Source organism: Theobroma cacao, chromosome 3 (genome assembly GCF_053813885.1).
Source record: "Theobroma cacao isolate CCN51 chromosome 3, ASM5381388v1, whole genome shotgun sequence".
Classification (NCBI taxonomy): Eukaryota; Viridiplantae; Streptophyta; class Magnoliopsida; order Malvales; family Malvaceae; genus Theobroma; species Theobroma cacao.
Genome location: NC_142641.1, coordinates 38698801 through 38711504, shown reverse-complemented (window position 1 = coordinate 38711504; position 12704 = coordinate 38698801). Strand labels below are relative to the sequence as shown.

At 37.9% G+C, this 12704-nt stretch overlaps 2 protein-coding genes across 5 annotated transcripts; one reads left to right on the top strand and one right to left on the bottom strand.

Moving 5' to 3' along the window:
* Positions 1-413: 413 nt before the first annotated feature.
* On the top strand, positions 414-3949 carry LOC18605506 (F-box protein At4g00755-like). Of its 3 annotated transcripts, none has more exons than XM_018117514.2 (6): positions 414-982; positions 1493-1666; positions 1812-2225; positions 2318-2490; positions 2780-2898; positions 3447-3949. In XM_018117514.2, the coding sequence occupies exons 2-6, from the start codon at positions 1540-1542 to the stop codon at positions 3730-3732; spliced, it is 1119 nt and encodes a 372-aa protein (XP_017973003.2). In that variant the 5' UTR covers positions 414-982; positions 1493-1539; the 3' UTR covers positions 3733-3949. The 3 variants fall into 3 exon arrangements, with proteins under 3 accessions (XP_017973003.2, XP_007038602.3, XP_007038603.3); XM_007038540.3 differs by having other exon boundaries at positions 414-1085; XM_007038541.3 differs by lacking the exon at positions 414-982 and adding an exon at positions 1107-1260.
* A 352-nt stretch (positions 3950-4301) lies between these two features.
* Positions 4302-11703, bottom strand: SLK2 (SEUSS-like 2). Of its 2 annotated transcripts, none has more exons than XM_018117401.2 (10): positions 11585-11703; positions 9875-10900; positions 9438-9569; positions 9175-9223; positions 8362-8576; positions 8214-8282; positions 6967-7067; positions 6466-6559; positions 6314-6383; positions 4302-5586 (listed from the first exon to the last, which is right to left on the bottom strand). In XM_018117401.2, the coding sequence occupies exons 2-10, from the start codon at positions 10802-10804 to the stop codon at positions 4667-4669; spliced, it is 2580 nt and encodes an 859-aa protein (XP_017972890.1). In that variant the 5' UTR covers positions 10805-10900; positions 11585-11703; the 3' UTR covers positions 4302-4666. The 2 variants fall into 2 exon arrangements, with proteins under 2 accessions (XP_017972890.1, XP_088660923.1); XM_088804797.1 differs by having other exon boundaries at positions 9875-10616; positions 11585-11680.
* Positions 11704-12704: the final 1001 nt, after the last annotated feature.

Here is a 12704-nt window from a genome sequence, read left to right as displayed (position 1 = left end):
ATTGACCCTGGCCACAACATGACAAAAAAAAAAGGTAAAATCACATCCTCAAGATAAAGTGAAAGGATCCAAATCCTCGTTTGGTTGAGTCGATTGTAGGGCACAACAAGGCTTCATCAATCGTTTTTGGATTGAAGCAATGGGCTGTTAGGGGATTGGATTGAACTGGACCCACTGGGAGACCTTGGTTGGGCCGCAAGCATTCATTGGTCAGGAACAATCGGCCACGTTGGCAATCTTATCTAGTGCATGAGGGCCTGACCCCACCGTTTGGACTTGAGTTACAGCTGCGGCTATTTGAGTGGATGATTATTCGAGTAAAACTTCAGATAAAGGAAACATTGCATGAATTACAGTCTACCCATCATGATAAAGAAGATGACTTGCTCTCTTTCTTCATTCTTTGCTGGTGGAAAGTATCTTTCATTTGATTGAATCAAGAATTATAGTACTTTAGCAGATGATATTTATGGTGGGGAAGGAAGCAAATTCTATTCTTTACTATTACTTGTCGCACTCTATTACTTGTATAACAATTTCTTTTCTTTCTTTTTCTTTTTTTTTTTATTTCAATGCTTGTCTTTCTCTGGTGGATATTCCTTGAAAGCATGAACAAAAGAAACGCTACATTGGCAACCATGTCGGGAATCTCAAGGTTTTGAAACAAAAATGCAAGAGCAATAATAAGTTAATAACCTCGTATCATCCCACTTAAGCAAGAATCAATTCTTAACCCTTTCATATGATCCAAAGGCGAAAAAAGAACATGTTCATGAAAAATTAAAACAAACCCCAGAAAAATATACTAGATAAAACAAAAAGATATTTTATATAAGGAGTCCATAATGTCATCAAGGTAATAACAGGTCCACGATATTGTTATTTGTTGGGCTTTTAGAACTGTCTCTCTCTCTCTCTCATTGAAATTCAGGGCCGGCCGGTGGTGTTCTCCCTCTTGTCTTACAGATATTAAACAGGAAAGGTGGCTAAAATGGTTACATTTTCTGTCTTTTAACGGTTTTTTTTTTTGTTTGGTTCCTTTTAGTTTTGCTTTGGATCTATTGCCTCTCTCTCTCTGCAAAAGGGTATCTTTCCTTTCTGTACACTTTTTACTTAAGTTTTGAGGTTACATGATTGCATCTGATATCTATCATGTTTGCATCATTGTATGGATTATAAGCTTATGGTTTCTTTCATTTTCTTTGTCAATCTCGTTTAACGAGCTCACAAGATGTCATCTTTGGGAATGAAGCATTTCCTGTATGTTCTGTCTTGTCTTTCATGTGATTGGATTTTAGTCTGTTTTCGGCTGGGTAACGAATTTTCCGCGATTGATCTCAATGAAAACCTAGAACAACGATCTTTTTCCGCCCTTATATTGCTTATATGTAGACAACTGAGAATTCTGATGTCCAATCGTTGCTTGGTAATTGATTCCTAAGCTGTTTTTGACTAGTTTTTTTTTTTTTTTGGATCTTCTGTTGTTGTGCAGTATTGGTGTAGCTACAAAGCGTTAAATCTTTACAAAAAAGATCCAAAATGGATAATTGTTGTGATTTTATAAAATTGCTTGGACCTGATATGTCTATGAAGATTCTACTGCATCTGGATAACCCTGCTGATCTCATCAGAGTTTGCTTGGTTTCCAGTTCTTGGCGCCAATTTGGTAAGCAAAGCATGCGGGAATTAACCATAACCATGTCTTGATTGATGCAGCCTACTTACAGCTTCAGTTTAAGCTTTGATTTTATTTGTTACTATACGCTTTTCTTTAATAATATTGATATCAGTAATTTTCGTTTATCTTGCAGTGATTTCTAACGGTCTTTGTAAGCAGCTTTGCTTGAAATTGTTGCCTGAAATTTCTAGTGTTGCTCACACCATTGAAGTGAACAACTTGATAGATCCTGTAAAACTTAGACAGCATGATCACTTAGAGTTGGAATGCCTTAGAAGGAATCATAGAGTCTATGCCTTTTTAGCTCGAGGCCTCAACCCTTTGACAAGAAAAGATTGCATATCAGAGGCCATTAGTGCATCCAGCACAGATAATTACCCTGAAGAAAGCATCCATAACACTTTGGAGCCACTGGATAGAATAGAACATATAGCATCATATTGGTCAAGCGAAGGCCAAAGTGATCCTGCTATCCCTGAGACTTTAATTTATAAGTTGGTGGCCAAGGTGTGTCTTGTTACAGAATTCCATGTTCAGCCATTCCAAGGTCCAACTCTACTTGTTTGTACTCTTCTCTTGTGTATTCCACTTGCCTGTAGTGAAACTTTTTTAACTGACAGAATTATGTTTGCGTATCAGCTTATTTTCAGTATGGCTTCCCTATATATTCATCAAAGGCAGTTAGATTTAGACTGGGTCATCCAAGGTTACCTGAGGCGAGTGACACTAAAGATGGCTCAATGCCTAGTCACAGATTGGCAGATGACAAGTTTATATGGACATATATTTCACCAGAATTTCCAATGGCTCAGGTGAGCTGCATTCCAACCAGCTAAAATTGGCTTTCATTTGATGTCCAGTTGGGGAAATGAAATTCAAGAGGCATTATTTTTTGTTTTATGACTTATTAAGCAAAAATGATTAGGCTTTTTTTGTCCTGTTTTTTCCTTTCCTGTTATTTCCCTCTGTCCTGCTCTCGATCCTAGTGTGATTAGGCTACCACACAAGGTAGCCTTCCCATGGAGTTTTTCTTTTTCTTTTTAATGTTCAAATTCTCTTGTCATCTGCTTCATTTAAACAGCTCTAATAACTTATTGACAGGAAAATTGCTTGCAAAAATTCAAGCTACCAGAGAATGTTCTATGCATTGGAGGATTCTTGCAAGTTGAGTTGCTGGGTAGAGTTCAGAAACAAGAAATGGATGGTTTATATTATATATGGTTATCTCTCCCTCTCTCTGAACTTTTGAGAGATATTTTGGATGACTAAAGTTTTTTAATTGTTGGTTCAATATTTCTGATTATTAACGTTTTAGAAGCTGGTAATTCCAAATTTAAAAAAGAACAAAAGAAACTGCTAGCTAAGGCTTTACATTAACAAATTGGTAGCTTCATTTTGTGCAATGTGAAATTAGCTGTAATGGGGCATCTTGAGGCACAGTTCTTCTCAGTGAAGAAATTACTTTAAGTTGCACTTAGAAGTATTTTTTTTTTTTTTTAAATGGGGGAAGGGAGATTCGAACCCTGCTTTTAAGGCAAAAGATCATATACCAACCAATAAGTCAAATGCTCGGGTGCAAGTTGGACTTTGAAGCATGGCTAATGTTGGAAACAGCTTTTAATCTTGGCCTGCTCTGCATTAACTACCAATTGAGGCCCAGGAATCATAGTTTTTGTTCATTTAAGTGTAAATTGCAAATCTTGTCTCTGTTCATTTTAAGGTACAATAACTGTTTCTAAATTTGTAAAATTGGTTGACCTTTGTGCAGTATCTCCCATGTTCAAGTTGTTGGGCGGCCATTTTTACCAAGATTTGATATAGACATACTTGATGCCACAGGGAGGTGTGCTTTGAAGTACTTGCCTGAAACAGAAAATTGTATGCTATCCTCAGGGTCACCTAATTGGGAGAATGCAGCATCTTCTCGTTTTCGTACACTAACTGCAAGATTAATACAGAGAGGCACAAGAGGTTGGGAACAAATGATATTGAATACACTACTTGGGACTGTGGCAGCTGGTGCTAATGAAGCAGATGACGAGCGCCCTACTTGACCCTGAAAATTGTTCATGTCAGTTACATTTTCCTCTTTTGCTAGCATTCTGCATTAATCCAGGTGCAGCTGAATGGTTCTGGACTTCTGTTGATCTGACGTCGGATTGGATTTTATATCTGTGCAAATAACAAAATAGTGACACCAGAAACTGACTGGAAATTTGCATCAAAGTTATAACACTAGCAATGTTTGATATGGTGGGTTTATGGAGTCGATATCCAGTTCCATTTGTCTCATTTTGTTGCGTAAGCCTATAATTATGAGCCTTTTCTTGAGTCATGATGGAGCAAAATGTCAGCTAGGGTCAATTTAATGACTATTTACTTCGGCTGTGCAGCAGTTGCTTTTTAATTTAGCAGCTGTTAAGCAACCGGCGGAGGATAAACAGCTAAAACCGATTGTGGCTGCCTCAAGGCCTTTGGTCTAGGCTTCATCCCCCAATATTTTGCCCAAAAAGGCTCAAGTGCATAAGTTACCGTCCCATTGCTGCAATGACACTTGTGCCAACAAAATCAGGAATCTGGATAGAATGCAAGGCTGTCATCAGCTACCGAACAATAGATATACTTGCTATAATCTGGTATTTACCCCCTTCCCGCCAGTCAAGATCACTCGTCCTAACAGGCCAGTGAAGCATGTAAATATCATATTAATAAGATAAGATACTGAAACTGTTCTCAAGTTCGTTCAATAGATTACACTTGCAAGACTTGAAAACCGGAAAACGTTAAAGAAGAAAAAGATCACTAAACCACCTACTGAAGCACAAAGCAAGTGACGTCACAACAATATGCCATATTAGAGAGGCCGGGGAACAAAAAAAAAAAAGTAAAACAATAGAAAACAAAAGGGCGGCTATTTCAAATATTCTGTACAACGATTTGCCCAATACTCACCCAACAGAAGCCATTAATTGGGCCAAACTATGTTAGTCATGCCTTCCAGCCATAACCCATATTATCGTCAAGGTCACTGTTAAAAAACCCATTCTCTGTGAACTCATGAGCTATATCCGGAACTATATCATCCTGCAAATGGAGATTCTGAGGCAAATCAGGTGCTCTCTGGTTGAATCCATTGTTGCCACCAGCTGCTGAAGAATCACTGTTTGAAGGAGCTTTAAAACTGTTGCTTCGGCTTGGTGCAGGCCCTGCAACACTTCCTGACACATTAGAGGCAGCTGGGGCCACAGCACCAGTGTTGCTTCCGAAGCCCACTCCATTTCTTGCCATACTCCCATTCACATTCTGCCCACTCAGGGACTGCTGTTGAACTCCCGTACTGTTATTAGACATCTCACGTAGCAGCTGTTGGATCATTTGTTGTTGTAAAGCCTGATTACCCTGAGAGGACTGCGGATGGTTCTGTTGGATTAAGTTATTAGCGCTTAATGTGCGCTGCTGCAGTTGCTGCTGCTGTTGTGGCTGCTGAGCAGCTGGTAAATGAGGGCTTGATAAGCCACTAACAGGCAGGGTCTGCATGGATCCTGGTAATAAGGCAGCAGGCCCTTGGAAATTTGAAGATGGACTCTGGTTAGAATTATTGAAGGAAGATGAAGCTTCCTGATGAAGTGAGTTAGGGTTTGAATTCATTGAATTCTGTCTCATGAGCAGATTCTGGTAGTTAGTAAGTGCCAAAGCAGCTTGTGCTGATCCGCTTAAAGTCCCTCGACCAACCATGTGATGGTTGTTGCCCATTGGATTGTTTATTCCAGGATGCAATGCCATAAGCTTATTGAGAGTATTCCTGTCAGTTGGCAGACCCTGTACATTTGCTAGCTGCTCCATTTCCTGCATGTTTTGCATTTGGAGCTTGGCTGTAGTGGCATGTCGAGGATAAGTTTTCAAGCCCTCTGCAAATATGGTGTTTAAGCAAACAGAAGTTTAGAATCAATGATAAAACGGTTTTACCTCCATTCACATAAACTAAACTGTAGCCCTAATGTGGCCAAAAACACTTATAGTCCCTAACCAATATGTAGATCAAGCATAACAAACACCAAAACTTTAGCAGAACAAAGATCCAGAGATATGGTTACTTTTTGCCCAAGTGGATTGCACATTTCATACTGATAAAAACAGAAAGGGGCATAAGCATCCGAAGAAGAAAACAAAAGGCTGATAAACAGAAAGAGATTACAAATTGTGAAAAAATCAGGGAAAGAAAACAAAGGCTATCCAAAAACTTCCAGTAAATGCAAAGCATGCAATGCAAACATTCTCCCTAATAGAAGGAAAGGTAAGCAGGTGATGCCCACCACAATCTTTACAAGGCTGATTAAATTTTCTTAAACAAAAATGAAGCACTAGAATGAAGCAGCTGAAGATCATTTGTACGCTACATAAAAAGGCTTTACTCCCTCACACACATCTTAACTAAATACCAACTAACAATATAGAAACAAGCTTGGAATCATTTCATTTTCTTAAATATTAGAAAAGAAAGTATGCCACAATATATCAAAGTTAGAGCATCCACCTATTATGATACAATTCCATGATTGTGGCCAGCAGATAAGATGAACAAAAGAAAAACTATCAAAATGTCAAGAAGTCAGTAAGGCATACAGTACAACTCACCAATCGGCCCAACCTTGTGCTCTCGACAAAAATCTATGAGATCTTTCATGCTATTGACAACCTCAGCAATCTAAAACAAATTATGGAAAAACTGTAAGAAAACTCAATAAAGAATATTATTCACCGATACATGCACAAAGCCATAACTGTACCTGCAAACATCTCACATATCTTTTCGAAAAACCCAAGTCATTCAGTGATTGTAACTCCAAACTCTTCACAAGCTGTCGTCCAGCCGTCAGGACCCTGAGAGAAAGCAATCAATTGTGTATCAGCAAAACTCTAAAGGCCAGGGAATAGATTCTGAGTACATGCAAACCAAAAATTAAGCACTCACTAAAACCTTCGCTAATTTAACAAAAAAAAAAAATCCAGTCTAAGCTTCTACAACTAGAGGTTCAGTTAAAACTAACGCTACTCTTTCAGGATCCAGCAAAATCACATTTTGGTGTTGTGCCCAATCGCTTAATTGCATTCAAGGACGGTAAACCACACATAACAAACCAGATGAGCTTCATACTTCCAGGGTTTCTCAAGTAAAGACTTCGAGCAACTTATCTGCTCAAAGATCTTAAGGGCTCTAACCATAAGAATCCGATAAGTAACATCAATCATGGAATAAAAAGAATTTGGCTTTTGTATGATTAACTCACATATTGCTGTTTGTTTGCAAGTCCTGCTGAGAAACCCCCTCAGATCCACCATCAGATATTGTGCTCTGGCATTTTTGTGCCACATGAAGTAACTGGTTTACCTGCATGATTGACAAGTTCAAGTTATATCAGTTGTCTTTAGAGAACTTAAACAAAATTACATCTGATCAGGAAATGGCAAACCCATATGTAGTTTAGGAAGTGTTTCAAACAGAGATAGAATTAGTTAAAAATAACCGCTTACACATAACAAAGAAAGCAATTTTAGAGATTAAACCATTAACATAAAACCATGAAAGCAACAAAAACAATTTACATCTTTTGGCCTGCTCCTTATAAAGGTTCAAGTCAACTAAAAACACCATTTTGGGCTTTCTTTATTATTCTCTCTAACATTATCAACAGATGCAGAGCAACATTTACAATGTGTTAGGATGGAAGGGGACATATAGGAGCTGAGTGAAATGGAGTAAAGGGTTTACCCTACATTATTTGAATTTTTTTTTGTTTTTTGAGGGGTTGAACTTCGAGGTGAACTAAACGCCAGCTAATTTTTGAAATTCCCTCATATTGGAAGGGTTTGAAAGCATAGTATTTCACTTTGGCGCTTTCAACTCAAAAATTTCTTTTAGTAATGATTTTAAATTGAGATGCAATGGTAATAGCACATAAATTTCTCATTCACTCTTATGCTCCTCTCCACTCCAAAACAAGGTAAACAGGACTTGATAACTCTAGTCTTATCACCTTTTCACTCATTTACTCTACTATCTTTTCCCTTCAGATCCCAAACACTTTGCTTAAAAACTTCAAACTCCTCCCTTTCTCTTTCATAGGAATTGAAGTACCATTAATATCCAAGCTCCATGATGAAAATATCTCTTTATTGTTCCATATATTGCATACACATGACCAGCAATTGGTACCAATGACAACAGAAACAATACAGCCCTTTCACAACTTACATGAAGAGATCACCCCATGTTTCCTAAAGCAGACAATTTAACAATTTACTCAACATTTATTACAGGTTCAAAACTAAGTAAAAAAAAAACGTCAACCACAACTGCATTCCCTATAGGAAAGGAGTGTTAACAATTACTATACCAATAAAATTACTATACCTTAAGGAACATAAACATACCCAATTGCATGTTAACAACTATTATACCAATAAAATTAAATTTCTGATAAATGTAAAACTTTTGGCCAAGAAGTTAGAGCTAATAAGGAGCAAATCTTAGTACCTGAGGTGCAACTAAACGACGAGGAAAAAGTTCTTCATGTTTTCTTGCACAAAACTCCCAAGACAATATCTGCAAAAGAGAAAGTGTTGATAGGTTATTCCCAGATTACGGCAACAACTGCAAAATGTGAAACAGCTTTTCTGTTAACCTTTAATTCCTGAGTGAATATGATGCGAAGCTGACCCTCACGAACAACACGAAGCTGCTCATATACACTCTCTTGAACTGCTTTTCCATACTCCAACATCATCATTCCAGAAGTAGATCTACACTCACGGGGCAAGTCCAAAAACAGAAGCTCATCCATTACTCCACTGCCAAATTTGATTTCATTGAGTCTTGGGAGTACTTCAAAAGTTGCCTCTGTAAACATAAGAGGGTAATTAGTTAGTCAGAATGACGAAAGTGGCCAGATACTGAATTCCAACAATCATAAGTGGCTTTTGCAAAGACAAACTAGATCAAAGCCAGAGGCACAGGGCATCTGCTCTCTAACTTGTGAGACAAAATAAGGGTATTAATAATGGAGCCCACAAATCCATGGAATGTTATTATACAATCCATATTAATTTCAAGCCATTGGTATATAGTATATTGTCCAATTCAGAGACCAAGAAGTGAAAATGTTACTTGAGGAAACTTTTAAACTGACAAAGAATACCAACAATTCCAAACATGTTACCTAAAAATTCAAGAAATTCCATTTCCCTCTTCAATCCTATATGTCAATATATAGAAAGCGAAAAATGGATATTCTATAATCATGGAAAGTTTGAGATAAGCTAGATAAAACTAAAAACCAATGAAAAGCAAGTTATGAATTTACTGCAAATAGCATTATCTAACAAATACAGGCTAAGGAATGTCTTTTTCTCTTACCCTATTTCTAAACTGTAATTCCTAACAAAATCAACAAAAAAAATACAGTCTGGAACAAAGTAAATGCTCATAAATCTCTTACCGAACCCCCTTCCAGACTTAGACCCACAAATGTCACACTGCCAGGCATCCTGAAATTTATAAGAAAGAAAGGAAGAATTTTACATATTAGAAGACAAGCATGTAATTTAAGAAGCAAAGCGAGAGATAGTGTCATCCATACAGAAGAATTCGTGCAAGGTTATTCATTAGCTAAACAATTTGGCAGCAAGGCCTAAACTTTGCGATACAAAGGTAATTTTCATAAGTTACACAGACTATAGAGAGAGAAGCACAAAGACGAACCATAGCTGCTTGAGGGAAAACACCAAGTGCATGACTCCCGACGTTATCATACTGTGATAAACACCACCTTTTCTTTGCACGAGGAGAATAATACTCTGCCACAAATTTCCTCCAGTATGCAATAGTATTGTCCTACAAAATCAAGTAGTCATAACAGGATTCAATAAAATGTTTAACTTCACCAATTACTAAGTGAAATGAGTTAATGTCAAGACAGTAACAGGATAATTAAGCATGCATGGCATCATAAAGTGGATTTCTACAAAAAAAAAAAAAAGAGACAACTTAATGACTGTAATAACAAGATTATTGATCATATAGCAGATTTCTACCAAAAAAAAAATGCAATCTTAATAGGATTGAAAGTGTTACATGAACCCAATTAAAATACAAGAGACTTTATCACAAGATGCAGTAGATAAAAAACATGAACTCACAGATGGCCTTTGCCGCTGGTGATATAAGTATTGCATTAGCCGGCGAGCACATACACCACTATCAAAGGGGCGCTTCATTGCAGCTACTTGCTGCATGCCCTGTTGTTGCAATTGCTGCCTTAACTGCATTTGTTGCTGCTGTTGCTGCAAGTGGGCTCTCTGCAATGGAGGCATCGACTGCAAATACTGCTGCTGTTGCTGATGCCTAAGTCTCTGCTGCTGGATTAAAGCTTGCAATTGAGGGTTTCGACCTTGCAACTGCATGGAGTCCTGCCTCTGCAGCAGTTGCTGCAGCACCTGCTGCTGCAGAATGTCTTCTTGCTTGATATCTAATCGAGGTTTCTTCTGCACCTGGGATAGATTATTAGGGTCTTGCATGAAGGACCCCGGGACTCGTGGACCCATGGGAAGTGAAACTTGCCCAGTTTGTGTTGTGGGCAAAGATGTAGCACTTGAGGCCCCTTGCTGCAACTGCTGACTCTGCTGCATTTGTTGGACACTTGGGTCTTGATGAGAGCCCTGCTGGCCTACAGAGGATCCATCAACGACCGATGAACCTGACATGCTTATATTGTTGGAAGAAAACGACATCGGAGATGCTGGTAAGCGCATATATGAATCCGTGTTAATGCTAGCACTTCTCTGCAAGTGGGGACCTCCTGACAATGCCGAATTTGCATCTGTGACCAAAGAACTTGCCCCGACACTAGGTCCTGAGTTCGCCACACTGTTCAACACCGCACTGTTCATGTCCCCCGAAACCGGACCCAAATTAGGACGCCCAGTTCCAGGAATTGAATTAGATGAGTTCTCATAAGGTGAGCTCAAGCGAGAGTTAACTACAGCCTGGGACTGCCCATCTCCTTGGAAGAAAATTCCAGAACTTGAGGAAGATTGGGTTAACCCTCCAGCCACCCGAGAAGGTGCCATTGGAGGCACCGAACCCTGGTGGCTGGAGTCTAAATAGCTATCCAGAGCCAGGCCTTTCTAATAATAAATACGCCCTCAACAATTTGTGGCAGAGATCTAAAAACAATGTATAATAGAAAAACCAGATAACAAAAATTAGAATCCGAATTACATGTGCTTCAAGAGAACAAAGGTACAACTTTTCCAACAGTATTCCACTCAGAGAAATCAATCAAGACTGGAAACACTGCTAAAGAAAGCCCCAAAAGATTTCCCAGATTAACCTCACAATTTGTAAAGAAACAAACTTCTTCGACTATCTCCTACCCAAAAAACCCTAATTTTGGACCCAACTAACTAAAGCAAGAATATCGAGTTAAGAATATTAAAAACCTTAAATTCTTGCACTTTAAAATCACATATCAGCGATCAAATCACACTACTACTCGAAACAAACTACTAATCAAATTCTATTCCCAAATTAATCACACGCATTGAAAATCCCATATTGTCATCGAACTCGAATTAAAAAGAAATGAGAGCCCCGCCAGAATCAACAGATTAACCTTAATTAAAGACTTAATAGCAAGTTAAACAAGAAGATCAAGAAATAGCAAGCAGGAATCACTTCAAAATAAAACAAAATTTCCAAGAAAAAACAGTAAACTTTCCCAGCTTAAGAGATCGATTAAAGCAGATTCGAGCTAACAAAATGATTAAACTACTTTATGTAAATGAAAAGGATTAAACAAGAAATTAAAGAAAAAAAATTACTACTGAAGAAAAAGAGAAGCTACTAACCTCAAAATCGAGAGCTGGAAAGGGAAAAAATTAAAAAGCGAAACGTTACTTTTTTCCTCTGTTTTTTTATTTTTATAACTTAATTTGGAAAACTGAAAAAATTGGTGGAGAGAGAGTTTTCAAGGAGGCTGTTTATATACCTAGCGGGAATTGCAGAGAGGGAGTTACCGGCTGCACCGGTAATTTTGCCCTATCTCACCGAATGTGTGTGTCAAACTCACGGACACGTGTCCCTGCAATGATAGCCCAACGAAGTCGGTGTTAGATAGCGCAGTGGCGACGCGAGCTCGCGGCCGACGTGGCAAGATTGCATTCGTTGATCTCTAGGCGGCCCACGGTAGATCGTGAGAGATGATGCTACTTGGGTAGGTCTCTTGGGAGAAATGATCCGCTACAGTTTGGCGTCGGGTTTGATTTTGTTTAATCAGATCCTTCCACGTTATCTGATTCCGAGGAGAACGTATGACGTGGCCGGCATTTGATTGGGTGGTGAAAGTGGGATGTTTTGAGATTTGAGTCTAGAGGATGTGGGCTCGGGGATTTCTCCTTAAATAGGGTTAAGGATAGGGATAGATCGTGAGAGTGCCACGTGTATGGAAGACTCACAATAGAAACAAGGCCCCGTGTGGGTTTTGGCAGAGCAAATCAGAAAAATCTTTTAATTTTTGTGTTAATAGATAATTAGGGTTTGTTTAACATGCTTCATGATGCATTTTTAATATTTAAATAATTGAGAGTAATTTATAGATGCTTTATGAGAAAAGGTCCAGTCACAGGTCCGTGTGTGACAGCTAAAAGCGTGTGAACATGAACACGTTGGTTTTTAACTTGTATTTTCTTTATTGATTTCTTACAATTTGTAATTTTGCAAGGCACAAGTTGGTAGGGTTTAAATGGCCCCACTTTTTGTTTATGGCCTTTAGCGATTCTATGATTATATATTCATTAATAGGTATAATATATTCATTAATAGATATAAAAATTTAAATAAATTTTTATATTTTTATTACATTCAATCAAATTTTTATATTTTTATTTTGAGTCAAATAAATTTTTATATTTTTATTTTAAATCAAATAAACTCTTATAATTAATAATTAATTTAGTAAATATATTATTT

Coding starts and splice junctions, on each gene's coding strand:
- LOC18605506 (XM_018117514.2), top strand. CDS start 1,540: ATGGATAATTGTTGTGATTTTATAAAATTGCTTGGACCTGATATGTCT. Junction 1,667..1,811: donor CAGTTCTTGGCGCCAATTTG/GTAAGCAAAGCA, acceptor TTTATCTTGCAG/TGATTTCTAACGGTCTTTGT. Junction 2,899..3,446: donor GATGGTTTATATTATATATG/GTTATCTCTCCC, acceptor ACCTTTGTGCAG/TATCTCCCATGTTCAAGTTG.
- SLK2 (XM_018117401.2), bottom strand. CDS start 10,804: ATGGCACCTTCTCGGGTGGCTGGAGGGTTAACCCAATCTTCCTCAAGT. Junction 7,068..8,213: donor GTCGTTTAGTTGCACCTCAG/GTACTAAGATTT, acceptor TCAATCATGCAG/GTAAACCAGTTACTTCATGT. Junction 6,560..6,966: donor TTGCAAACAAACAGCAATAT/GTGAGTTAATCA, acceptor GCTTTCTCTCAG/GGTCCTGACGGCTGGACGAC.